Raw genomic sequence first — 26,554 nt, 5'->3', positions numbered from 1 at the left:
GGTTTCGGGCATTATTGCATGACAGCTAGAGACCGAGTGTGAACGAATGGGGCCTTTGTTGTCTTTTCCTAGCGCTACCTCGCACACATGAGGGGGGAGGGGGATGGTATTCCATGTGTGGCGAGGTGGCGATGGGAATGAATAAAGGCAGACAGTGTGAATTGTGTGCAAGGGTATATATGTATGTGTCTGTGTGTGTATATATATGTGTACACTGAGATGTACAGGTATGTATATTTGCGTGTGTGGACGTGTATGTATATACATGTGTATGGGGGCGGGTTGGGCCATTTCTTTCGTCTGTTTCCTTGCGCTACCTCGCAAACGCGGGAGACAGCGACAAAGCAAAATAAAAATAAATAAATATACACGAACAAAGTGCATAGGAATGCGCACTTGTCCCTCAACCCTCCTGAACCTAAGCACCTTGCTCTTATTCACATTTACTCTCAGTTTTCTTTTTTCACACACTTTACCAAACTCAATCACCAACTTCTGCAGTTTCTCACCTGAATTAGCCACCAGCGTATCATCAGCAAACAACAACTGACTCACATCCCAAATCCTCTCATCCACAACAGACTGCATACTTGCCCTTCTCTCCAAAACTCTTGCATTCACCTCCCTAACAACTAGATCCATAAACAAATTAAACAACCACGAGACATCACGCACCCCTGCCGCAAACCAACATTCACTGGGAACCAATCACTTTCCTCTCTCCTTAATCATACACATGCCTTACATCCTTGATAAAAACTTTTCACTACTTCTAGCAACTTACCTCCCACACCATATACTCTTAATACCTTTCACAGAGCATCTCCATCAACTCTTATCACATGCCTTCTCCAGATCCATAAATGCTACATACTAATCCATCTGCTTTTCTAAGTATTTTTCACAAACATTCTTCAAAGCAAACACCTGATCCACACATCCTCTACCACTTCTGAAACCACATTGCTCCTCCCCAATCGGGTGCTCTTTACATGCCTCGACCCTCCCATATAATTTCCCAGGAAAACTCAACAAACTTATACCTCTGTAATTTGGACAATCACCTTTATCCCCTTTGCCTTTGTACAATGGCATTATACATGCATTCTGCCAATCCTCAGACACTTCACCATGAACCATACATACATTGAATGTCCTCACCAACCAGTCCACAACACAGTCACCCCCTTTTTTAATAAATTCCATAGCAATACCATCTAAACCCATCGCCTTGCCGGCTTTCATTTTCCGCAAAGCTTTCACTACCTCTTCTCTGTTTACCAAATCATTCTTCCTGACCCTCTCACTTCGCACACCATCTAGGCCAAAACATCCTATATATGCCACTCTATCATCAAACACATTCAACAAACCTTCAAAATACTCACTACATCTTATTTCACCACTTCTTATTATTACCTCACCATTAGCCCACTTCACTGATGTTCCCATTTGTTCTTTTGTCATACACACTTTATTTACCTCCTTCCATCACATCTTTTTGTATTCTACCTAAAATCTAATGATACTCTCACCCCAACTCTCATTTGCCCTCTTTTCCACCTCTTGCACCTTTCTCTTGACCTCCAGCCTCTTTCTTTTATACATTTCCCAGTCACCTGCACTATTTCACTGCAAAAACTGTCCAAATGCCTTTCTCCTCTCTTTCTCTAACATACGGGAGTGGGGGAGGAATGGGATGTATTTAGGGAAGCAGTGATGGCTTAAGCAAAAGATGCTTGTGGCATGAGAAGTGTGGGAGATGGGCAGATTAGAAAGGGTTGTGAGTGGTGGGATGAAGAAGTAAGATTATTAGTGAAAACAAAGAGAGAGGCATTTGGACAATTTCTGCAGGGAAATAATACAAATGACTGGGAGATGTATAAAAGAAAGAGGCAGGAGGTCAAGAGAAAGGTGCAAGAGGTGAAAAAGAGGGCAAATGAGAGTTGGGGTGAGAGAGAAAAAGAGGGCAAATGAGAGTTGGGGTGAGAGAGTATCATTATATTTTAGGGAGAATAAAAAGATGTTTTGAAAGGAGGTAAATAAAGTGCATAAAACAAGGGAATAAATGAGATCATCAGTGAAGGGGTCTAATGGGGAGGTGATAACAAGGAGTGGTGATGTGAGAAGGAGATGGAGTGAGTATTTTGAAGGTTTGTTGAATTTGTTTGATGATAGAGTGGCAGATATAGGGTGTTTTGGTCAAGGTGGTGTGCAAAGTGAGAGGGTTAGGGAGAATGATTTGGTAAACAGAGAAGAGGTAGTAAAAGCTTTGCAGAAGATGAAAGCCGGCAAGGCAGCAGGTTTGGATGGTATTGCAGTGGAATTTATTAAAAAAAGGGGGTGACTGTATTGTTGACTGGTTGGTAAGGTTATTTAATGCAGAAGCTGGTGAAACTGCAGAAGCTGGTGACTGAGTTTGGTAGTGTGAAAGAAGAAAGCTGAGAGTAAATGTGAGTAAGAGCAAGGCGATTAGGTACAGTAGGATTGAGGGACAAGTCAACTGGGAGGTAAGTTTCAATGAAGAAAAACTGGAGGAAGTGAAGTGTTTTAGATATCTGGGAGTGGATTTGGCAGCGGATGAAACCATGGAAGTGGAAGTGAATCATAGGGTGGGGGAGGGGGCGAAAGTTCTGGAAGCATTGAAGAATGTGTGGAAGTCAAGAACGTTATCTTGGAAAGCAAAAATGGGTATGTTTGAAGGAATAGTGGTTCCAATGTTTGAAGGAATAGTGGTTCCAACAATGTTATATGGTTGGAGGAGTGGGCTATAGATAGAGTTGTGCAGAGGAGGGTGGATGTACTGGAAATGAGATGTTTGAGGACAATATGTGGTGTGAGGTGGTTTGATCAAGTAAGTAATGAAAGGGTAAGAGAAATTTGTGGTAATAAAAAGAGTGTGGTTGAGAGATAGAAGAGGGTGTTTTGAAATGGTTTGGTCACATGGAGAGAATGAGTAAGGAAAGATTGACAAAAAGGATATATGTGACAGAGGTGGAGGGAACGAGAAGTGGGAGACCAAATTGGAGGTGGAAAGATGGAGTGAAAAAGATTTTGAGTGATCAGGGCCTGAAAATGCAGGAGGGTGAAAGGCATGCAAGGAATAGAGTGAATTGGAACGATGTTGTATACCGGGGTCGACGTGCTGTCAATGAATTGAACCAGGGTATGTGAAGCGTCTGGGGTAAACCATGGAAAGCTTTGTGGGGCCTGGATGTGGAAAGGGTGCTGTGGTTTTGGTGCATTATACATGACAGCTAGAGACTGAGTGTGAACGAATGTGGCCTTTGTTGTCTTTTCCTAGTGCTAGCTCACGCACATGTGAGGGGAGGGGGTTGTCATTTCATGTGTGGCGGGGTGGCGAAGGGAATGAATAAGGGCATACAGTATGAATTATGTACATGTGTATATATGTATATGTCTGTGTGTGTATATATATATATATGTATACACTGAGATGTATAGGTATGTATATGTGCTCTGTGTGGACGTGTATGTACATACATGTGTATGTGGGTGGGTTGGGCCATTCTTTCGTCTGTTTACTTGTGCTGCCTCGCTAATGTGGGAGACAGCGGCAAAGGATAATAAGAAAAAAAAAATATAGAAGTATAGAAGCAAAAGGATTAAGGGACAGCATAGTCTTCCAGACCCTGCTCAATGCAGCTGAAACATGGACATAAGACATGGGTCAAAAAGGTCAAGAATCCAGGCTATGGAAATAAGTTATCTGAGAGGAGCATCTGGTATGATTAGAAAGAATGAAGAAAATAAAAAGGAAGTGTATGAGACATTCAGTATGGAAGGGCATGCAAAAGATAATACACTGTGGAGTTGTAATACTCTGAGGTGGTTTGGGCATGTGGAACGAATGCAAGATGAGGTATTTACAAGGACAGTGTATGTTTAAAGGGGTTGGTGTGAGAGGAAGACCACCTTTGACCTGGGGAGACAGAGTTGAAGAGTACTAGAAGGAGAGAAATGGGGGAAGACTGTGTGGAAGGGTCCATGGAAAGGAGGTTCATAAGGATAGGGATAAAGGGGAAGCTCTTTTGCCATGGGAGTTCCTACAGGAAACAGGCATCGAAGATATAAACAGATAGATAGTCTCATCATTTGCAGATAAGAAACTGTTCATAATTGTAAAACATTCCTGAGTTAACATTCACATTCCCCTTTACTGTTACATCCCATGACATCAGGGGTTACAAAATGGGGTACTTTTTAGCATTCATGGTTAAATCAGCACTAACCTTTCAGGTAATGTCAGCATACTTGTGTATCTCTTTCCTCATTTTGCAGCGTTCCATACTTTCAATTTTCATCATTTTATTTCTTGCTTATATGTTTTCTGTTTTTACTCTTCTGTCCTTTTTTTTCATTCCTAATATCACTTAGCTCTTACTTATCCTCACCTTTTTCTAGCCTCATTTGGCTTGTAATCACACCCTTTCTTGCTCTTTCACTCTTGTCATCTCATTAATAATTTCCTTCATGTCAATTGGTTTTGTCATCTTGTTTTTGTATTCTAGCTGGATGTATCACAGGACTATGTGTACCTACAATTTTTGCCATACACTTCAACTATTAAGCAGTAACATATCCCAACTCTATAGCATGTATACCACATTCCTGATAAAATTTCCCAATTAACTTTACATTTATTGCATGTTTTACGTAAATCTGGGAATTACTTTCATATTTTCTCTGAGAGTACGTTCACATACATAGCTTGTCTTTGTTCATGAGATCTTAGCAGGAATGCATAGTTTCTGATCAAAATGCCTGACTTCCTTCTTTCAGCCAAATCATTTTCTTTAGTTTCTTAGTTTTTCATATTTGATTGCCATTTCTCACATCAACAAGATAATACCAGTAACACATGAAGAAAGGCCAAATCTACTCACATCCATTCTCTAGCTGTAATGCACGAAAACCACAGCTCCCTATCTACAACTATGCCCCACAACCCTTTCCATGGTTTACACTAGAGGCTTCACATGCCCTGATTCTGTCAATTGACATTACTGACCCAAGTATACCACCTTCCTGCACGTTCAGGCCCTGATCACTCAAAATCTTTTTCACTCTATCCATACATCTCCAATTTGGTCTTTCTATTCTCCATGTTCCCTCCACTTCTGACACATGTATCCAATTGCCAACCTTTCCTTACTCAATCTCTCCATACGTCAAGCCATTTCAGCATACCCTCTTCAGCTCTCTCAACCACATTCTTCTTATTACCACACCTAACTCTTACCCTTCCATTACTTACTTGATCAAACCACCTCACATCAAATACTGTCCTTAAACATTTCATTTCCATCACATCCACCTTCCTCTGCATAGCCTTATCTACAGCCAATGCCTTGCATCCATTTAATATTGGCAGGACTTTATTAAGTGTTCATCATTATATTCTTTATCAGTATCACTCCTCAGCATACTACCATTTAAATGGCATCTTTTTAGTTTTGCTACTTCATCTTTACTTGAAACTGTACTTAAACAACCAGTTCCAGTTTTGTGACTTTGTCCTAGCTGTGCATTTTTCTTTCATTTTCTTCACCTATTCTAAAGATGACAATGAATTTTCCTTTTTAGTTAATTTTATGCTCCGATTACTGGAGGAAGTAAAGTGTTTTAGATATCTGGGAGTGGATCTGGCAGCAGATGGAACCATGGACGCGGAAGTGAATCATAGGGTGGGGGAGGGGGTGAAAATCCTGGGAGCCTTGAAGAATGTGAGGAAGTCGAGAACATTATCTCAGAAAGCTAAAATGGGTATGTTTGAAGGAATAGTGGTTCCAACAATGTTGTATGGTTGCGAGGTGTGGGCTATGGATAGAGTTGTGTGCAGGAGGGTGGATGTGCTGGAAATGAGATGTTTGAGGACAATGTGTGGTGTGAGGTGGTTTGATCGAGTAAGTAATGTAAGGGTAAGAGAGATGTGTGGAAATAAAAAGAGCGTGGTTGAGAGAGCAGAAGAGGGTGTTTTGAAATAGTTTGGGCACATGGAGAGAATGAGAGAGGAAAGACTGACCAAGAGGATATATGTGTCGGAGGTGGAGGGAACGAGGAGAAGTGGGAGACCAAATTGGAGGTGGAAAGATGGAGTGAAAAAGATTTTGTGTGATCGAGGCCTGAACATGCAGGAGGGTGAAAGAAGGGCAAGGAATAGAGTGAATTGGATCGATGTGGTATACCGGGGTTGACGTGCTGTCAGTGGATTGAATCAGGGCATGTGAAGTGTCTGGGGTAAACCATGGAAAGTTGTGTGGGGCCTGGATGTGGAAAGGGAGCTGTGGTTTCGGGCATTATTGCATGACAGCTAGAGACTGAGTGTGAACGAATGGGGCCTTTGTTGTCTTTTCCTAGTGCTACCTCGCACACATGAGGGGGGAGGGGGATGGTATTCCATGTGTGGCGAGGTTGCGATGGGAATGAATAAAGGCAGACAGTGTGAATTGTGTGCAAGGGTATATATGTATGTGTCTGTGTGTGTATATATATGTGTACATTGAGATGTATAGGTACGTATATTTGCGTGTGTGGACATATATGTATATACATTGTGTATGGGGGTAGGTTGGGCCATTTCTTTCGTCTGTTTCCTTGCGCTACCTTGCAAATGCGGGAGACAGCGACAAGGCAAAATAAAATAAATAATAAAAAAACTTCTTTTTCAGTTCCTCTTACTGACATTCATACACTTTACATCACTACAGTCCTTTAAGTCACTTCAATTTACTCTATATCACTTAATACTTCATCTATTTATTCATCTTATATTGCTTATTTCTTTACATTATTTTAATCATCATTCTGTATCACTTAGAGAAACAGAGAATCTTAGTAGATAAATGAAATATCTTAACTTAAAATGCTTAAAGGGTGCAATCAAACTAACCTGGACTTTGGTGGAGGCACCATCATATAGTCATTATTGAGAGATTTAGAGAGAGATTTTGGGGATGAGCCTCGACTATCTGAGATGAAGGCAGAGCGAGGTCGAGAATCCCGATGACTTGCCATTCCTACATCCCATTCCTGTTTTGAATTCCAAACACAAAGCATAAGTACATAAATAGGCCATTAAGACATACTCATACCCATGTCATGAAATGCCTTTAATCTTTTGGTTTTACCACCAATTTTCCATCCCCAGTAAAACAAGCACTAACTCCCCAAATACGTTTTGCCGTACATGTGGCTTACCATATTTTCAACAGCTCTTCCAAACTACTTTACACATGTGCAATCTGGTTCCTTTATCCTCTCCTTGCTTGCATTTATCATTCCTAAGTTTAAAATTTTTCTTCCTATACACTGACTAAATTTGGAAACAATTGAAATCTATTTGCATCATGTCCTTTCACAAACCACAGTCCAACACATTATGTCCTGCTTTGCATTCTACTGTTAATGGCCAGTTCTATCATTCTCTTATTTCAATCTCCATATTTGCCTTCCCAAGATAGCTAACCAAATACAGAAAACACTTTCACAAGAACAATTCATCCAACATGCCACAGCATACTACCTATCAAAATGTGGTAGATGCAGGATTTTCTCAATACATCTTTATTCTTGCACAATAAACACTGCTCATTACTGACAGTCTACATCTCATTCATACACACTCTTCTTACACCTCTCTCATAGTTTAACCTTCCTCTTCCTTCCATCTTGCTTATGCATACCACCTCAGTCATCACTCACATATTCAGCCCCTTGACAAATTCCTTTCTCTGTTCTTTTGTGGACACTAACTTCAATTTTTTTCTCTGAATTCACTCACCTGACTTCATATTTCATTTCTATGATATAATTTTCAAAAACTTGTATTTCTTCTGTCATTCAGTTACCATATACTCATGTTCCACTATTTTATGCTTTCCACATTCTGACAAATGATCCCAACCCTGAATCAAACTGTGGTATTCAGAGCATAGATATTTTTCTAAATGATATGATGATATATCTACCTTGAACATTCAATAAGAGAGAATTAGTGACTGTCACATTAATAAGGGCAGGCATGACAAATTACCAAGGCAGTCACACTACTTGGCTACCCTAATTCTGTAATACATATTGGTAGTACAGGAGACATTTCTCATAAGTTTGGACAGATTTGAACTTATGAAAAAGGTAAAGAAGAAATACTTTGGGGTACTGATTCATCTATCTATCTATCTTTCTATATCTGATGCCTGCTCCCTTAAGGAACCTCCTAGGGGGGTGTTGCTGCACGACAATATTTCCCATAACCAGTGAACTCCAGGGCTGCTTTTTAGCTTTCAGTGCCTCACAATTAACAGGCCACTTGCAGCGGGCAACTCTAACACAATGTTTCCAAAGGCTCCTACCTAATGTTCCTGCCAACTACTCTAACATAATGTGCCTACTTAATGTTTCAACCTACTACTTCTACCTATCGCTCCAGCCTAATTTTCCTAACAACAAGTTCTACCTAATGTTTTTACCTAATGCTCCTGTCTAATATTTGAACCTACCACTTCTGTCAATTGCTCCTACCATTTTGCTCAAAGCAGGAAAATCTAGATTTATGAAGAACGAGTCATGTGAGTTAAGTGTTAACATGTGTGTGACAAGGAGAGATTGTATATTTGTGGTCGGAATGCCAGCAGTCCACATGTGGATGAGGCAGAAAGAAAAAAACAATCACCTGGGTCAGAGGAGCACAACTAGACAGCCTCTGAAGTGCTGGCTAACTCCTCAGCCATCACTAACTCTCCCAAAACCTAGGCAGGTAGTACTAGTAATATATCTCCCTGATCAGTGGCTGCCAACCAGCTACCTACCGATGTATGCTACATTCATACCACAAAAGTTGTAAATGATTTTGACAGTTTGAAGGGGCATTAGAAAAAGAAAACCTGAATGTTAACCTGAAATCATGGAGGATGTATTGAGGAGAAGTAAAGTGGAATGGGAAACTCAAATGAAGGAAAAGATAGCCAGTATCAAAAATATCAGAAATTTCAGTAACTGTGAGGATAGTGCTTAACAATTAAGGAACAAGTGTTCAATGTCATCGGTATGGAAGCTCTGTCTTAGGGATGAAAGAAAGGTCTTGTGATATAGCTGAATGAGATTTTGTAACGTTGTAGAGATGAGTGGTCTCTGGATTGCTGACAAGAAAGTGTAACACTTTTATGTCTGGGGAGTGTAGTTTCAGATGGGCGCCTGGTGGGGTAGTGTTCAAGAATGGGTTAGAAAGGCAGTTGTTTAGTGCTTTGGGGTCATTTGGACTGCATCTGGTTTATGAGATTTGTGCTTGATGGGAGTTAGGGGTTCTCATGTACCAAAGGAGTTAAGTTCCCAGAAATCTGTCATTCTAGAAGAAAGATGAAGTAGCTGAAATCCATGTTAAATGGGCAATTAAGTTCCTGATCAGAAATTTCGCTAATCTAATTCTCAAGAGAGGACAATAAGTGAAACGGCTTACTATCAATATAACACACTCTATTATAATGTAAACCGTACTCTCTGATTCAACAACTATTGCCATTTCACAGGTAAATCAGACAATATTCAATCTTACTGAGAATGCTGGTGATGAGGGACTGAGGTGTCGAAAGATATGACAGTAGAGTGAATGGTTCGTCAAGCCTTCCAGAATATGTTTATCCATTTCAATGTGTGATGACTATGTTTGTTGATATTTCAATGTTTCCAGCTAGGTACATTTCACTTATATAGCACATTAAAAAAGAATGTGAAAACTTGGTGTTCCTTATAAGGTGACCATCACTGGCTGGTGTGCAATAAGAATCTAATACTATTCTGCTTTGGATGTGTGTGTGAATGAGGCCATTTCTTTGTGTGTTCCAGATGTTACCTCACTAGAATGGGATATGGCAAACATGCATGAAATAAAAATAATTATAAAAGGTATCATAACTGAAAAACCCAACTATATATTTGAATTTTTCTTCATTGCAGGAACTGAATATTATGAAAAATATGAATTTTCCTCAGATTTGGCAGTATTGTGAAAACCTGAAGTGTCACTATACAAATCTGTACCCTAATTTTCAGATGTCATTATCATGAAATATCACTCCATGAATCATATTTCTGAGGGTACCCTCCGTAGAGATTCTTGAAGTGTAAGACAGGGGTAAACTTTTCATTTCTACGTGGAAGTTGGTGGTTAGTTATGGAAAGGTTTGGATGAGTAGGGCCAGGTGCTATCGCAAAAAACTGACAGTCAAGCACATTAGTGGATGATTTGGCAGGTAGTTTAGGGTGGAGTGGATTAACTGCCTGTAGAGGATACTATGGAACTGAGGATACTGTGGGATTCTCTTTCTTGTCCAATTCCAGTGTCAATAAGTATTATGAGGGAATTCAGTATGTGACCTTTGTGTTGATGTTTGTGGTGTGGGAAGGGATTAATGAGAATGTGTCATATGTGATGCTGAGAATAGTTTAACCCTTTCACAGTACAATTAATTTTCAGGCTGATTCCTGGAAAGTGTTAATCCTTCAAAACCTAAGGGTATGAATTAGACCTTTTATATACTTTTTTCAAAACTGAAAGAAACTGTATCTTTTATATCTGAGAGTATTATTCAAAACCATACTGGATAGAGGACAAATAATGATTTAATAAAAAAATGAATATTAAAAGTAAAGTGTCCTCTAGTATGGAGCCAAAATCATAACAAAATATGAAGAAAATTACCTAAATAACAATATCTTAAAATAAAGATGCTGTCTTTGTACAGATTTAAAGTGTTTCTGCAAAGTTGAAAATTTTTTTTGTAAAAGTTTAAGACCTTGTTTTCACATGATTTATATTTCTACAGCTGATCCTTTACTGTACATTTAGGCAATCACATTTAAAATGCTATAAAGATTGTGTAATAATGCTAAAAAAATTTCTTGATAACTATGCATTCAAAACACTGTATATATATGTGGTCAGTCAGCTGAGGTTTAAAAATCTAGGTTTCACAACAGAGAATACAGATGGCAGAATGCATGCAGATTTGGCATTTGTTTCAGGTATATCTTTAATTGTCACAGTACTAGGAGCCATTTTTCTCTAGCCATAGGGAAAATCTGAAATCTGCAGTCAACACGTACATATGTTTATTTGGATATATATCTGAACTACATAGTGGGAGTGACAGGAGGGTGCAGGATGGATTTGTTTTTTTAAGTTAAAAGGGTGACTGAAGACTTCTGTGGAGAAGCAGACATTCCATTCTGGATGAGCCAGTATTCTAAGTGAAATAGCATTGAAAGATTGTTGTTGCTCGAGTTAATTCTCAGTGCTGAGATGTAACTGTAAGGTCACCTGTATATGAGATGATTTTCACATGGTGATATCCATGAGGCAATGGAAGGTCATGTAACAAGAGAATGAAGAAAAGTGAAGAAACTATTGCTTCTTGGGGAACTCCATTGTAGAGCTTGAGGATCTTAGAAGTGAAGCTTTTGTGGGTGACTAGCTTTGTGGCCAGCTATTTTTTGTCATTGGTTTGGTGGGTGATGTCTAGTATCTTTTGTGAATGTGCTGAATGCTTTGTTGATGTTTACAGTCACAACTACTACAAGGAAAGGTTTGTGGTTAGTTGAAGCTATCCAATATGTGTTGTGGGAGGTAGTGGAGTGACTGGTCTAATGCCATGCTGTGTAAGCAAGAGTGGGATGCTTTGCTTGATTCTGCTGCAGGATAGTTTTTCAAACTATACTGAAAATAGAAGTGATACAGAACAGAAAGAGGAGAGGGAGTTGGAAGGTTTTGAAGAATTTTAAGATTATTACTATGCTGGCAAGTTTTCAGATGTTTGGGATTTTGTTGTAAAGCCAGGAGTGGTTCAAGATATATGTAAGCATTGGAAGGTATTAAGAATATATGGTGTGGGAGGCAAGTGTTCGAAGCAGTGAAAAGTTTTTATCAAGGATGTAAGGCATGTGTACGTGTAGGAAGAGAGGAAAGTGATTGGTTCTCAGTGAATGTTGGTTACGGCAGGGGTGTGTGATCTCTCCATGGTTGTTTAATTTGTTTATGGATGGGGTTGTTAGGGAGGTGAATGCAAGAGTTTTGGAAAGAGGGGCAAGTATACAGTCTGTTGTGGGTGAGAGAGCTTGTGAAGTGAGTCAGTTGTTGTTCGCTGATGATACAGTGCTTGTGGCTGATTCGTGTGAGAAACTGCAGAAGCTGGTGACTGAGTTTGGTAAAGTGTGTGAAAGAAGAAAGCTGAGAGTAAATGTGAATAAGAGCATAATGGCACTTTACAGGCCTACTGCCAGTCCTCTGCCATAAGTACACTGAAAATCCTGACTGGTCAATCATCCACTCCAGCTGCTTTGTTACACTTCATTTAAGGCAGACCTTTCACCATCTTTCTTTTCTCCAAACCATTTGCCATGACTCTCTCATTCCTCACACCACCTCACACCAAACATTCCACATTCAGAAAACATAGGTAATATAAAAACACATCTGACATCCCTAAAGGTCACCAAAACAAAACACCACAGACTGATGATAGTTGATTTAACAGTAAACAAGTCCACATTGAAGAAAAGTAAAGAAGTGAGTGATAGGGGTTGGTGGCCCTGAGACACCTCATGCTCAACCATACCAAAGATGTCATAAAGCTATTGAGGATGTTGTATCATTGTTCACTCTCTGAGTGAACATTAGTGAACTTCACAATAGTCTATGAAGGTATTATCTTGGTAATTAATGGTTTATAAACCTCCATGAAGTGAACTGTTTTAGACATCTGGGAGTGGACTTGGCAGTGAATGGAACCATGGAAGCAGAAACGAGTCACAGGGTGGGGAGAGGGCAATGAAGAGTGTGTGGAGAGAACATCATCTCTGAAGGCAAAAATGGAGGTATGAAGGAATTGTAGATCCAACAATAACATATGTTTAAGAGTCACTGGCAATAGATAGGGTTGTGTAGAAGAGGGTGAATGTGTTAGAAATAAAATGTATGAGGACAGTATGTGGTGTGAGGGGTGTTTGATTGGGTAAGTAATGAAAGGGGCAAAGGAGATAAGTGGAAATAAAAAGTGAGTGATTAAGAGGGCAGGAGAGGGTGTGTCGAAATGGTTTGGACATATGGAGAGAATGAGTGAGGAAAGACTGACAAAGAGGATATATGTGTCAGAGGTGGAGGGAACAAGGACAAGTGGGAGACCAAGTTGGAGGTAGAAGGATGGAATGAAAAAGATTTTGAGCAATCAGGGGCCTGAACATGCAGGAGGGTGAGAGGCGTGCAAGGAAGAGAGTGAATTGGAACAATGTGGTATACCGGGGTAAACGTGCTGTCAATAGACTGAACCAGGGCATGTGAAATGTCTGAGGAAACCATGAAAAAGTCTGTGTGGTCTGGATGTGGTCAGAGATTAAATGTGAATGAAAAGGGCCTTTTTTGTCTGTTTTCCTGACGCTATGTCGCTGAAGCAGGGGTAGCAATGCTGTTTCCTGTGGGACAGGGTAGTGACAGGAATGGATGAAGGCAAGCAAGTATGAATATGTATAGGTATTCCTACGAGTCCACGGGGAAAATGGAACACGATAAGTTCCCAAGTGCACTTTCGTGTAATAATCCCATCATCAGGGGAAATACAAGAAAGAAATATAAGTCAGCTGATATAAAACAAAGAGACATAGCTAGGTCACTATTTGGTAAACACATGATTGTCCAAGATAGACAACGAGTGTCTCATAAACTTATTATGTGGACAAGAAGGGGAATTGTTTACAAATTCTATCAACAATAAAGCTATCCAATTTGTATAGACCTCCACTAATATTAAGGTTCTAATTCTTTGTGTATTCAATAACAGAAGATTCAATGATGCTTCTTGTGGTACTGGAGTTAGAGTTAATAAATGAGATGGCATTACACCAGTCGATACAATGATTGTAGTTTTTAACATGATTAAACAAGGCATTTGATCCTTGTCCTGTTCTTATACTATATTCATGTTGCTTAAGTCTAATAGAAAGATACTTACCAATCTACCAAACATAAAAGTTATCACAATTTTTACATGGCACTTTATAGATGCACCCGGGAGAATTTTCTGGTGAGTTCCTGATTAAGATATTCTTTATAGTATTATTGTTGCTGAAGACGTGTGTGGGCGTTTATGTATATACATGTGTATGTGGGTGGGTTGGGCCATTCTTTCATCTGTTTCCTTGTGCTACCTCGCTAATGCAGGAGACAGCGACAAAGTATATATTCATGTATGTGAGTGGATGTGTCTTTCTTCAATTGCTTCTGGGTGCTACATCACTAACACAGGAAATGGTGATCATGGAAAAAAACAATAAGGAACACTCTCCTGGTGCTCATAAGGCTCTGTCCAGAGGTAAGACAAATGATAATATCAGTGCTCAATTGGAAGTATGACTGTGGAGACACCATAGGCAAAGTGGAAGAACATATCTGATGAGAGTGTGAGCAATATAAAAGTGGAGACAGAAAAAGAAAGAAGAAAATTAGGTGAGTGACATTAAGAGGTGAGTTTTGCATTAGAAATCACAAATGAAGGCCATCACATTTCGATTGATGAAACAGAAAATCTTGATCTAGCAGACAAAAACAAAAAACTAAACACTTGGAAGTACATCACACTTGCCATTAACCTCAGGTTATTTCAGTTCAAGAAACCTGAAAGAAGTTTCACTCTGTGAAAGAAAATTATTCACCAAAGTCCTTATCTTGGCCTATTAATTTTGTCATCAACTCATAATCAGTTAGACATTTATGACTGAATGGTACATCTGTCTATTATGACTGCAATGCTCAATCAATTTGTTTGAAACTTTACGGCATTTTTTCTCAAAATTTACTGACAGCTGCTGCTGACTAAAAACATGATTTTTTAATGTTAACTTTTATGATGATTTAGATTACATACCTGAGGCTTGGCATACAACTCATCATCATGAGATGCAGAATGAAAGTGTGCATAGAGGGATGAAGCCTGTGATGATCGCAGGGAGGAAAGGCCAGATGTGGATGATGAAGAACTTGTACTAACTGCACACTTGTCTGAGGGAAGTGGTGGCAGAGGAGAACTGAAATATAATAAATAGCAATCATGTTTTTTTAACAGAAAGATAAAATAGTGCATCACTTGTATGATTTCTGTACAAACCTCTGGGCCAAAAATTTAAGCTATGCATTTACAACAAACATCTAAGTAATCTAACAAATTTGAAACAACTCCCTTCTGAGTTACAGAAAATTCTGTTTTGATGTAAAGTTTTTCTTCAAAATGTAGAAGTATACAAAAGTGATGGCATAATTTGTAAAAGAATTTGTTATACAGAACATCCATAAGAAAGGTGCAGTAAATAAAACAATAATCAAATGGCAGGAAACCATAGTAACGGAGCTTCTTGTTGCTTGACTGACAGCCAAATGCATTGTTTTCACTTTTGGTAAGCATGTATGAGTAAGTGAAAAAAAATTCTCTACTACAACAGTGTAATGAATTAAACTGAAAAAATACTACAAAAATTTACTCTATTGCAAAAATATGTATACACTACACTTGTATTCTACACGAGTTATATCTAACAATAATTTAGAAAATAAAGGGCAAATATTCTTTTTTTATGTCTATCTATACATTATCTTTAACTTGGTGAATTGAAGACCCCAGCACAAATCCTATTTCTCTGGCAAAGACTTGCTACACTAATATCTTTAAGCACAATATTGTTAGCTTATCATAATACCTTCTAAAGTTTGTCTGTCTTTGTTTTCATCTTTTCTCTGACCAGGATTTCTGATTTGTACTTACATACCCAGATTCTATTACCTTATATGGGCTTGTGGTTCCATTACCCTATTTACTCAAATATAGGACACCCTCTATTTTAAGCTGCTGGGTGAGCTTCAGACCAATTTCAAGCAAAAATGCTTAGGCCTCTGCTCTGAAACATACTCCAAAGTTGAGCAACTTCTGTGAAACAGCACATCAAAAGTACCTTCATATTTAAAATAATTCCTGGCGCTGGGGAGAAAGAATCCTCATACCTCCATATTACCCCACATGTTGCAGAAGGTGACTAAAGTGGGGTGGGAGTGGGAGCCAGAAACTCCCTCTTCTATTTCAATTTCTAAAAGACAAGATAGAGGTCTGTTTTTTCTTTCTTTCTATCATTGTTTTAGCAACGTTGCTAAAGCAGGAAACAGCAATCAAGTATGAAAAAATCAAAATTGCTGTTATACACCTTTTTCCTCCTTATACATAAGTGTCAATCATTCACATCCTTTTTTTTTTTTTTTATCAAAACTGGCTTATTGTAACAGAAAATGTATTGAAAACTATCACCAACTTCAATCACTATGGGTGCATTATACTTTCACATTTAGATTACCTTAGGTACAAACTGAAAAGCACAATGTAATATTCAATCTAACTGCTAGGAGAATGAAATGAATTTTGGTAATGGTGGTGGTGACAAAGATGAGGTGATAATGGAGGTGATTGGCAGGATGGAGGCAGTGGTGAGAAGGTGGTGGTGGTAGAGGCGATTGTGATGAAGTTAAGGCAGTGGCAGACATGACTGCAGTCAGGTGGAGGCGGTGTTGGTAGATATGACTGTGGTCAGGTGGTGGAGGTAGACATGACTGTGGTCAGGAGGTGGTGGAAAACCCACCTCAAGGTGGTAAAAGCCACTCTTTAAGGAACTGTAAGACACATCCCCACTATTGCATTCTTTCTTTTAAAAAATGTGAGGCTTATAATTGAGTAAACATGGTGTTCCCATTTCTGTTACCCCCTTCACTCTCAGTTTTTGTGTAAAAATCATCTATGTAATGTGGTACTGACATCATCATATCTTGTTAAGGGCCAGTTTCCATTTTCTATCAGACCTACTGTCAAATCTTTTATCCATAACTTCATATCCCCTTCTTTTTCCCTGGTTCATCCTCAAGCATGTTTGTATGAATATGTTTATCAGAATACATCCAATACTGGTATCTTGATTTTGGCTTATCTTTATTACACTCTTAGATGGGAGTGAAAATTGACACTGTTCACATCACTTGCACTTTTGATATACATCATAATAGCAGCACACTTCTATACTCATTATTGTAGAGGGATGTAAAAATTCTCATCAATCTACCCATTTATAATCAAGTAACTCCAGATGAATTTAAGGGAGAGTTTTGGATTTTCTCTTGTCTTCTCCATAATATCATCTTTGAACCATCTCTGTTTCTGCTTTCTTCTCCTGGTACACTCATTCCTTGCACTCTTATACCATGCAAACACTAGCTGGCTGGAGTTCCATCTACATCTTTACCACTGCACATCTTAAAGCTTCTTTGATCATATAACATCTTTATTAAACCATTCTTTCTCTGTCCAATCTTGACTGTAATTCTAATATTTGCCAATTTAGGTCTCCATATCTATTCTCGTATAGTAGGACTCTAGGGATATGGTAGGGATAATGTTAACTCACAAGTCACTCTCACACACAGATTTCAGCTGCTTATTTTCTATTAGATCATATAAATTTTGGAGCCTTCTTTTGCTGTGAGTCTATCCATTTGTACAGTATGGGTGCAGAATTTTACACTCAAAGGGTCCCATCTCTTGAACATTCTTTACCTTTTAAATAAAACATCTGTACACTGAATTTCATCATTTAGTTTATATGAACATTCCATCACCCTTACACTGTGTATGTATCACAGGTGTCTGGTGGATGAACCTGTAGAAATGGAATGTAATTGGAATGATTCCACAAGAGCATGAAAAGCATATGGAATACTGATTAACTTATTGAAAATCTGTTTTACATTAGCATTTTAATAATAATTCAAGGAGGTAAAAATGTTTGCTGAGAAGTGAATAAATACAGAGACTTCCCTAAAGAAAAGATTATAATATCCAGAGCTTCCCCTAATGGAGTTTCGACTTATCAAGCATATCTGTCCCAATGTATGAGGTGGGTTTTGAAGCCTGAAGAGCATAATCCATAATATATAATCAAAGAATGGTGATAACCTAAATAATGATATTTAAAGGAATGTGTATAACACAAGACTATGTATCATGAAAAAAAATTCAAAATGATGATAACCTGAACTTGGAATTGTGAAATATTCTATTCTTACTTGATAATTGAACCTGTTCTCCTGAACTCTGTGGCAGGATCAGAATCTGCACGTCTGTGAGTTGGAGGTGGAGGTGGTGTGGACTGTAGAGATGAAGTAGATCTCTGAGACTGGGGAGTTGAGCACATCTTACGCACCTTGCTTCGCAAACCTTCAAACACCTAATAAATTCATGTAAGATCATTAGTCATAAATTCTTAAAAATCACCACTGTCTGCTAACATATATATGTTAAATATCCTACATATGTGTAATAATAAGCAAACAGATGTGAGTTATCTTGCTAAGGCATGAAAATAAAGTAAATTCATACCCTGATGAACAAAACTTTTGATTGAGGTAAAGAAACAATAGAAAGAAAGCAAATTTTTCAGTCAATAATCCTCCCTCTTTTTTTTTTTTAATTTTCCAAAAGAAGGAACAGAGAAGGGGGCCAGGTGAGGATATTCCCTCAGATGCCCAGTCCTCTGTTCTTAACGCTACCTTGCTAACGCGGGAAATGGCGAGTAGTTTGACAGAAAAAGAAAGAAAGAAAGCAATTTTCATTCAATAAATAATCTAAGCTTTGAATAGCACAAAACAATTTCTCAACTGTAAGCACAGCCCTTTGAGCTTATGAAACAGTCCTTGCTTAGGAGATATCAAAACAAAGTCTTACAACAAAAGTGTATGTGCTTTTGAAAAGCAAATTTTTAAGATAAAATCTGTCACCTTCTTTTAAATCTTTCTGTAATGTTTCTATTGCATGTTTCTATTTCTTCTGGTCGTGCATTTAACAGCCTATTTTGCAGGTGCCTCTTAGGTTCATGTTTGACACCTGTATGGTATATCCCACAGTCATCTCTCACACTTAACCTTTAACATCTGCAGAGATATATATTTTCAGATCTATCAACATCTACAGATTTATATCGCTGCAGATACATCAACATCTACAGACCTATATGTTTGTTTTAAGAATTCCTTCCACAATTTCATGGCTAACATTCTGAGTCGGGATAGGAAAGGAAGCATGTATGAAAGATGAATACTTCCATAGGACAATCACTCTCAGTTATCCTTCAGACATAATAAGGAAGGGAAATGCTCAGTTTGTTGATGCTTCTGTATTTGTCAACTTCTAGTTATATAAAAACAATATCTATACAAATGTTACTGAAACAATTATTTTAAGAGAATATTTATTAATCAATCAGTTTACAAAATAATAAAAGCAAAATGATAAACATTCCATCAACATGTAACACAGAAAAAAAGAAATACTATGACACAGAGGACAGCAACACTCCTCTCTTATTTCTGATACTGGAGCAGTAGCCCAACTGTGGGTTTTACAAGGCATCACTTATCTCTATGCTGTTTCTTCTCTCGCTTCAGTGAGGGTTCAATACCCTTGAATGTTTATATAAAAAAAAGGATAAAACACTGTATGGATGTTGAAGGGATCATTAACTTTGTTTCCTCTATTTCCTTCATTTGCTACTAAGTTTAGATTATGGTATTTACCTTTCCCTTCTTTCTAAACTGCAAACTTCAATTTCATTCAGCCTCTAAGGATAGATTGAATGTTCCTTCACTTCGAGTTTGCTCATGAAGTGTTTCAGAATTCTAACATCATTTCTGTTTCTTTGGCTCGTATCCATATGACACAGAAGTATTCAATCTTATTTCAACTGTTTATTCTGAACATTTTTAAAAACAGTTGTCTGTCACTTTAAGAGGATGTTCTCATTATCATACTACTCATTTCTAGGCTTCAAACTGCTATCTTCTCAATTCTCACTCTTAATATTATTTTCTCCGTGATGACTCAAAAGATTTTTTTATATTGTTTTTTTTCTGTTACCTTGATCCTTTATACAGAGCAATCAATGTATCATTAACTGTTCCATGACTTACATGCTCATTCATATTTTTTTTTAATTTCAACAAGTTCAATTCTGCTCATCTACAGCCTGCATCTCGGCCTTTTTACATTTTCTTTTGATGATATTCTGAACCTATCAGTTTGCTTACTCTGTTGTAAAGAGCCAAGTATTTGAATATGCTTTCTTTCCTTCTCTGTCAATGCATGATATCATTACAAAGACAAGATAGACCTTATTTATCAGGTATACTTCTATTTGATACCACTGTACTTAGAATTTTCTGCTAGTTAAAATTTTTGTACCCCAAACATGGACTACTGTCATTTTGTCCACAAACATATAATCTTTCCTTACCATACATTACACTTGACAACACTTTAACTCGCATAGCTCATCCTTCATAACTCAAGATTTTCCTGCAGTGAGAACTATGTGCTAGCTCTGCTTTTTGGCAAAATTGCAAGAGCAAAAGATGGAAGTAGTAGGTAGGAAAATTTAGGCACGAGCATTAAGTAGAAACATTACATAGAAGTTGTAGGTATGAGCATCAGGCAGGAGCATTAGGTAGTAATGGTCAGTAGAAACATTAAGTCGGAGCCTCTGCAAACACTGCATGAAAGTTGCCCTCTGCCAGTGGCCTGTTAAGGGTGAGACGCAAAAGGCTAAGAAGCGACACTAGAGTTTACATGTTGACTCTATTGCCAAAGCCACTCACTTGAGGGAATTCCAGTTGACAACAGGCATCAGATACTGATAATTCAGAGATACAGATAGATTGACAGTACATTACTGAAATGGGCTAATAATTGGGTCTGTGTACTTTTTCTGGTACAAATCCATGATGGACTTCACTTATATAGTTGTTTTTCATCATAGGTTCTCGTATGCATCCTTTTATCAATCTATCATAGACTTTTATTACATGCGAAATCAAGGAAAGCTAGGCCTTTAATGCTTAGGTATTACCTTGGATTCTCCTTCATGGTATTACATATGCCATTCTGTAAATTTCAGGTACTTTGCTTTTATCAAGACCATGCCTCATTAAATCAATAACATCAATAGTTTTGCAACTGCTCTTTTGTCACCTTAAGAATTATGGCTAGAATTCCAACCAGTCTCATGGACGAATTCTCTCCAAACTCATTAAATGCTCTGCTTATATAGTTTTCTGATATTTCAATATCTATGACTGCCTTGTCACCATATTGGTAAAACAATCTTTCATCTAATTTCCCCTTAAATATTGAGTAAAATCTCTGAGAAAGAATACGTTTCTACATATGTGTGCATACAACATCTGCAAAAAATAGTCCTCCCCCATACACATTCCAAGGCAATACATGGCAAAGGTTTACTGTGGTTACAAGCATATGACCCTCTAAGAGTGAAAACATCATACATCAGGTTGCTGAGACTAGTGTTTCAAATCTTACCCTTCTAAGAAGGAGAAAGCTTGAATTTTTGCATGAAAGCAAGAAAATATGGGTACATCTATGTATGATTTCTAGGCACCCAGGGCATTCAGAATGCACAATCAGGAGACTGCAACACCTCATCAGTGCCTCACCTCATGGACCAAAAATACTTCAAATACTTCAAAAACATTGCCAATTCCAAGTCCATATATCTGTAGATGGTAATTAAGGCCAAAGTCGAGATGTCAAAGGACTATAATGTAAGTGTGATATCACCCTTGAAAATGTATGGGGAGGCAGACAAGAATTTTTGTGGACTCTGTATGGAAGATTTCTCCTAAAAGCAAGACCGGCACTATGTATATTGCTGGTATGATAGATAACACTAATTCTCTGCTACCACATACACTGCACAACTGTCAATTTGGGGCTTGTCTCAAAAGGTATCTAGTCACTGTTTAGTTACATTTTAAGGTTTCAGCACTCACCTCTACAAGACGTCTGTGAAGTGGCTGGTTTGCAGATGGAGCAATTCTTCCATGGAGGTCCAAGGCTCCTTCCAGAATCATTGTCTGTAAAATCCTCAATTATATTTCATAAAGGCCTTCAATGTTATGAGGAGGAAAATATCAAATTTTATCATATAGTATATGTAACTCATGATCTTAAGAGACAGAAAATACATAAAACTGTACAAGTACTACAAACAAGAAATTATTCAAGATTATTCTACAAGGTGTTCTGAATTTAGAGTGCATATGAAAAAATATATAAATGATACGAAGAGCATAAAACATAAAACATGAAGAAATGTCCACAATGAGGAAAAAGAAAAGATAAAGACATAAAGTAGGATCTTGCAAGTTTTAAAACCATATAGTGAGTAAGGAAGTGTTTTCTAAAGTCCACAGCTTGTCAGGATGATATGCAGTCCTTTACATGTCAATGGTCCTGTCATGTGTATATACATGACAAGTTTTATAAAGGATTTTGGATTTTGGATGAATACATGCTTGACTTTTTTTTGCTGATTTTTGCAGGAAAACTTAAACATCAAATAATGTAGGATTTTGTTATGTGGTATCAGATGCCAAACACACACGTAATATAAAGAAAACAGAAATCCCTCCTCAGACCCTCTGCCATCAGCTACTATGACTACCACTCCATCAGCTATTACTCAGCACCATCTCTGTGAGGGAGATTCCTATAGTTAGGAGGTTCCTACAGCTGCTGCCAGCCTCTTCCTAAAAAGAATTGGAAAGTGTAAGACCCAGCTGGCTGGGTGAACATCAGTCTGCATCACAGCCCCACAAGTATGAAGTGAGGGAGAGGTTTACAATGTTGTGTGCTTTCGACAAGAAAGGAGGAAAGACAATTACTTGTAGTGCAAAACCTACAAGGTGGCGCTGCATAGAGAGGCTTACTTTGAGGAAAACCATAACTAGAAAATATTGGTAAAGTGAAATGTAATTACATAAGTGAGGCTGTGACTTCCTTTCTGGAGATAATACTCTTGTACTGATGAGAATTTACTTTAGCTTTATAAATGATTTCCGTATTTCAACTTTATACAAAAGTGAATTTAAGTAATTTTCATATTTCATTGTAATATTCATTTTATTTTGCATTTTTTATTTTTGCTTTGTCGCTGTCTCCTGCATTAGCGAGGTAGCGCAAGAAAACAGACGAAAGAATGGCCCAACCCACCCACATACACATGTATATACATACACGTCCACACACGCACATATACATACTTACATACCTCAACGTATACATATACATACACACACAGACATATACATATATACACATGCACATAATTCATACTGTCTGCTCACTCTATTCCTTGCACGCCTTTCACCCTCCTCTATGTTCAGGCCACAATCACACAAAATCCTTTTCACTCCATCTTTCCACCTCCAATTTGGTCTCCCACTTCTCTTTGTTCCCTCCACCTCTGACACATATATCCTCTTGGTCAATCTTTCCTCAATCATTCTCTCCATGTGACCAAACCATTTCAAAACACCCTCTTCTGCTCTCTCAACCATACTCTTTTTATTACCACACATCTCTCTTACCCTATTATTACTTACTCGATCAAACCACCTCACACCACACATTGTCCTCAAACATCTCATTTCCAGCACATCCATCCTCCTGCGCACAACTCTATCCATAGCCCACGCCTCGCAACCATACAACATTGTTGGAACCACTATTCCTTCAAACATACCCATTTTTGCTTTCCGAGATAATGTTCTCGACTTCCACACATTCTTCAAGGCTCCCAGAATTTTCGCCCCCTCCCCCACCCTATGATTCGCTTCCGCTTCCATGGTTCCATCCACTGCCAAATCCACTCCCAGATATCTAAAACACTTTACTTCCTCCAGTTTTTCTCCAATCAAACTTACCTCCCAATTGACTTGTCCCTCAACCCTACTGTACCTAATAACTGTACCTTGCTCTTATTCACATTTACTCTCAGCTTTCTTCTTTCACACACTTTACCAAACTCAGTCACCAGCTTCTGCAGTTTCTCACATGAATCAGTCACCAGTGCTGTATCATCAGTGAGCAACAACTAACTCACTTCCTAAGCTCTCTCATCCACAACAGACTGCATACTTGCCCCTCTTTCCAAAACTCTTGCATTCACCTCCGTAACAACCCCATCCATAAACAAATTAAACAAACATGGAGACATCATATACCCCAGCCGCAAACCTTCATTCACTGAGAACCAATCACTTTCCTCTCTTCCTATATGTACACATGCCTTACATCCTCGATAAAAACTTTTCACTGCTTCTTACAACTTGCCTCCCACACCATATATTCTTAATACCTTCCACAGAGCATCTCTATCAACTCTATCATATGCCTTCTCCAGATCAATGAATGCTACATACAAATCCATTTGCTTTTCTAAGTATTTCTCACATACATTCTTCAAAGCAAACACCTGATCCACACATCCTCTACCACTTCTGAAACCACACTGCTCTTCCCCAATCTGATGCTCTGTACATGCCTTCACCCTATCAATCAATACCCTCCCATATAACTTCCCAGGAATACTCAACAAACTTATACCTCTGTAATTTGAGCACTCACTTTTATCCCCTTTGCCTTTGTACAATGGCACTATGCAAGCACTGTGCCAATCCTCAGGCACCTCACCATGAGTCATACATACATCAAATAACCTTACCAACCAGTCAACAATACAGTCACCCCATCCAAACCTGCTGCCTTGCCGGCTTTCATCTTCCGCAAAGCTTTTATTCCCTCTTGTCTGTTTACCAAATAATTTTCCCTAACCCTCTCACTTTGCACACCACCTTGACCAAAACACCCTATATCTACCACTCTATCATCAAACACATTCAACAAACCTTCAAAGTAATCAATCCATCTCCTTCTCACATCACCACTACTTGTAATCACCTGCCCATTAGCCCCCTTCACTGATGTTCCCATTTGTTCCCTTGTCTTACGCACTTTATTTACCTCCTTCCAAAACATCGTTTTATTCTCCCTAAAGTTTAATGATACTCTCTCATCCCAACTCTCATTTGCCCTCTTTTTCACCTTTTGCACCTTTCTCTTGACCTCCTGCCTCTTTCTTTTATACATCTCCCAGTCATTTGCATTATTTCCCTGCAAAAATCATCTAAATGCCTCTCTCTTCTCTTTCACTAATAATCTTACTTCTTCATCCCACCACTCTAATCTGCCCACCTCCCATGCTTCTCATGCCACAAGCATCTTTTGCGCAAGCCATCACTGCTTCCCTAAATACATCCCATTCCTCCCCTACTCCCCTTACCTCCTGTGTTCTCACCTTTTCCCATTTTGTACTCAGTCTCTCCTGGTACTTCCTCAAACAAGTCTCCTTCCCAAGCTCACTTACTCTCACCACTCTTTTTACCCCAACATTCTCTCTTCTTTTCTGAAAACCTCTACAAATCTTCACCTTCGCCTCCACAAGATAATGATCAGACATCCCTCCAGATGCACCTCTCAGCACATTAACATCCAAAAGTCTCTCTTTTGTGCGCCTATCAATTAACACGTAATCCAATAACACTCTCTGGCCATCTCTCCTACTTACATACGTATACTTATGGATATCTCTCTTTTTAAACCAGGTATTCCCAATCATCAGTCCTTTTTCATCACATAAATCTACAAGCTCTACACCACTTCCATTTACAACACTGAACACCCCATGTACACCAATTATTCCCTCAACTGCCACATTACTCACCTTTGCCTTGGAATCACCCATCACTGTAACCGGTTCTTGTGCATATTCATATTTCTTATAATATATATATGGGAACCTGCATAGTCACGTATGGTACTGAATTTACTCTAATTTTATATGATTTTCATATTTGATTTTCATAGATATATGAACTTACATAGCTAATTACTACTAAAATGAATGATGCTGTGATCTCTGTATTTAGAAGAAGTGCATTACATACATCCTTATTAAACATAAGCCACACAGCATTGCCCTTTCAGCATGTACTGCCTCCTTATTACACCTGTAACTTCTGAAACCTTCGGCAGCCAGTACAGTAAACCCTTGATTTATTGGTCTAATTGGGGCAACAGGTGTCCGTCAATTAATGCCAAAAGTCTGTTTAATTGAGAATATAACCAATGGGCTATTTCCTAATACAAAACACAGTTCACATGATTTTTTTTTTTAACTTTTCTATCACTTGATGCCATTTTGAAGTGTAAGGATTCCAAATCACTTCATGAAGTTACAATTCTCTGTATACAACCTGACCGCACAGTAGCTTGAGGCAGACTGAGACCGAAAAAAATTGAGTATACCCCACACTAACAAAAACAATCCTTCGACTTCCAGTTTGATCTCCCATTACTCCTTGTTCCCTCCTCCTCTGACACATATATCCTCTTTGGCAACCTTTCCTCACTCATTTTCTCCATATATCCAAACCATTTCAACACACCCTCTTCTACTCTCTCAACCACACTCTTTCTATTACCACACATCTCTCTTACCCTTTCATTACTTACTCGAACAAACCACCTCACACCACATATTGTCCTCA

The 26,554-nt window shown here is 38.4% G+C and overlaps 1 protein-coding gene across 3 annotated transcripts in view; it reads right to left on the bottom strand.

Moving 5' to 3' along the window:
- The window catches only part of spg (dedicator of cytokinesis spg), a 392,951-nt gene that overhangs the window by 11,660 nt on the left and 354,737 nt on the right, over nucleotides 1–26,554 (bottom strand). For all 3 annotated transcript variants that reach the window (XM_071687033.1, XM_071687034.1, XM_071687035.1), the window contains 4 exons: nucleotides 21,935–22,018; nucleotides 18,161–18,321; nucleotides 14,934–15,093; nucleotides 6,914–7,053 (listed from right to left, as the gene is read on the bottom strand). In XM_071687033.1, the coding sequence (XP_071543134.1) occupies nucleotides 6,914–7,053; nucleotides 14,934–15,093; nucleotides 18,161–18,321; nucleotides 21,935–22,018 (545 nt within the window). The remainder of the gene's footprint in view (nucleotides 1–6,913; nucleotides 7,054–14,933; nucleotides 15,094–18,160; nucleotides 18,322–21,934; nucleotides 22,019–26,554) is intronic.

The sequence above is a fragment of the Panulirus ornatus genome, chromosome 43, assembly GCF_036320965.1.
Source record: "Panulirus ornatus isolate Po-2019 chromosome 43, ASM3632096v1, whole genome shotgun sequence".
Lineage (NCBI taxonomy): Eukaryota > Metazoa > Arthropoda > Malacostraca > Decapoda > Palinuridae > Panulirus > Panulirus ornatus.
This window is presented reverse-complemented; position numbering and strand designations above follow the sequence as displayed.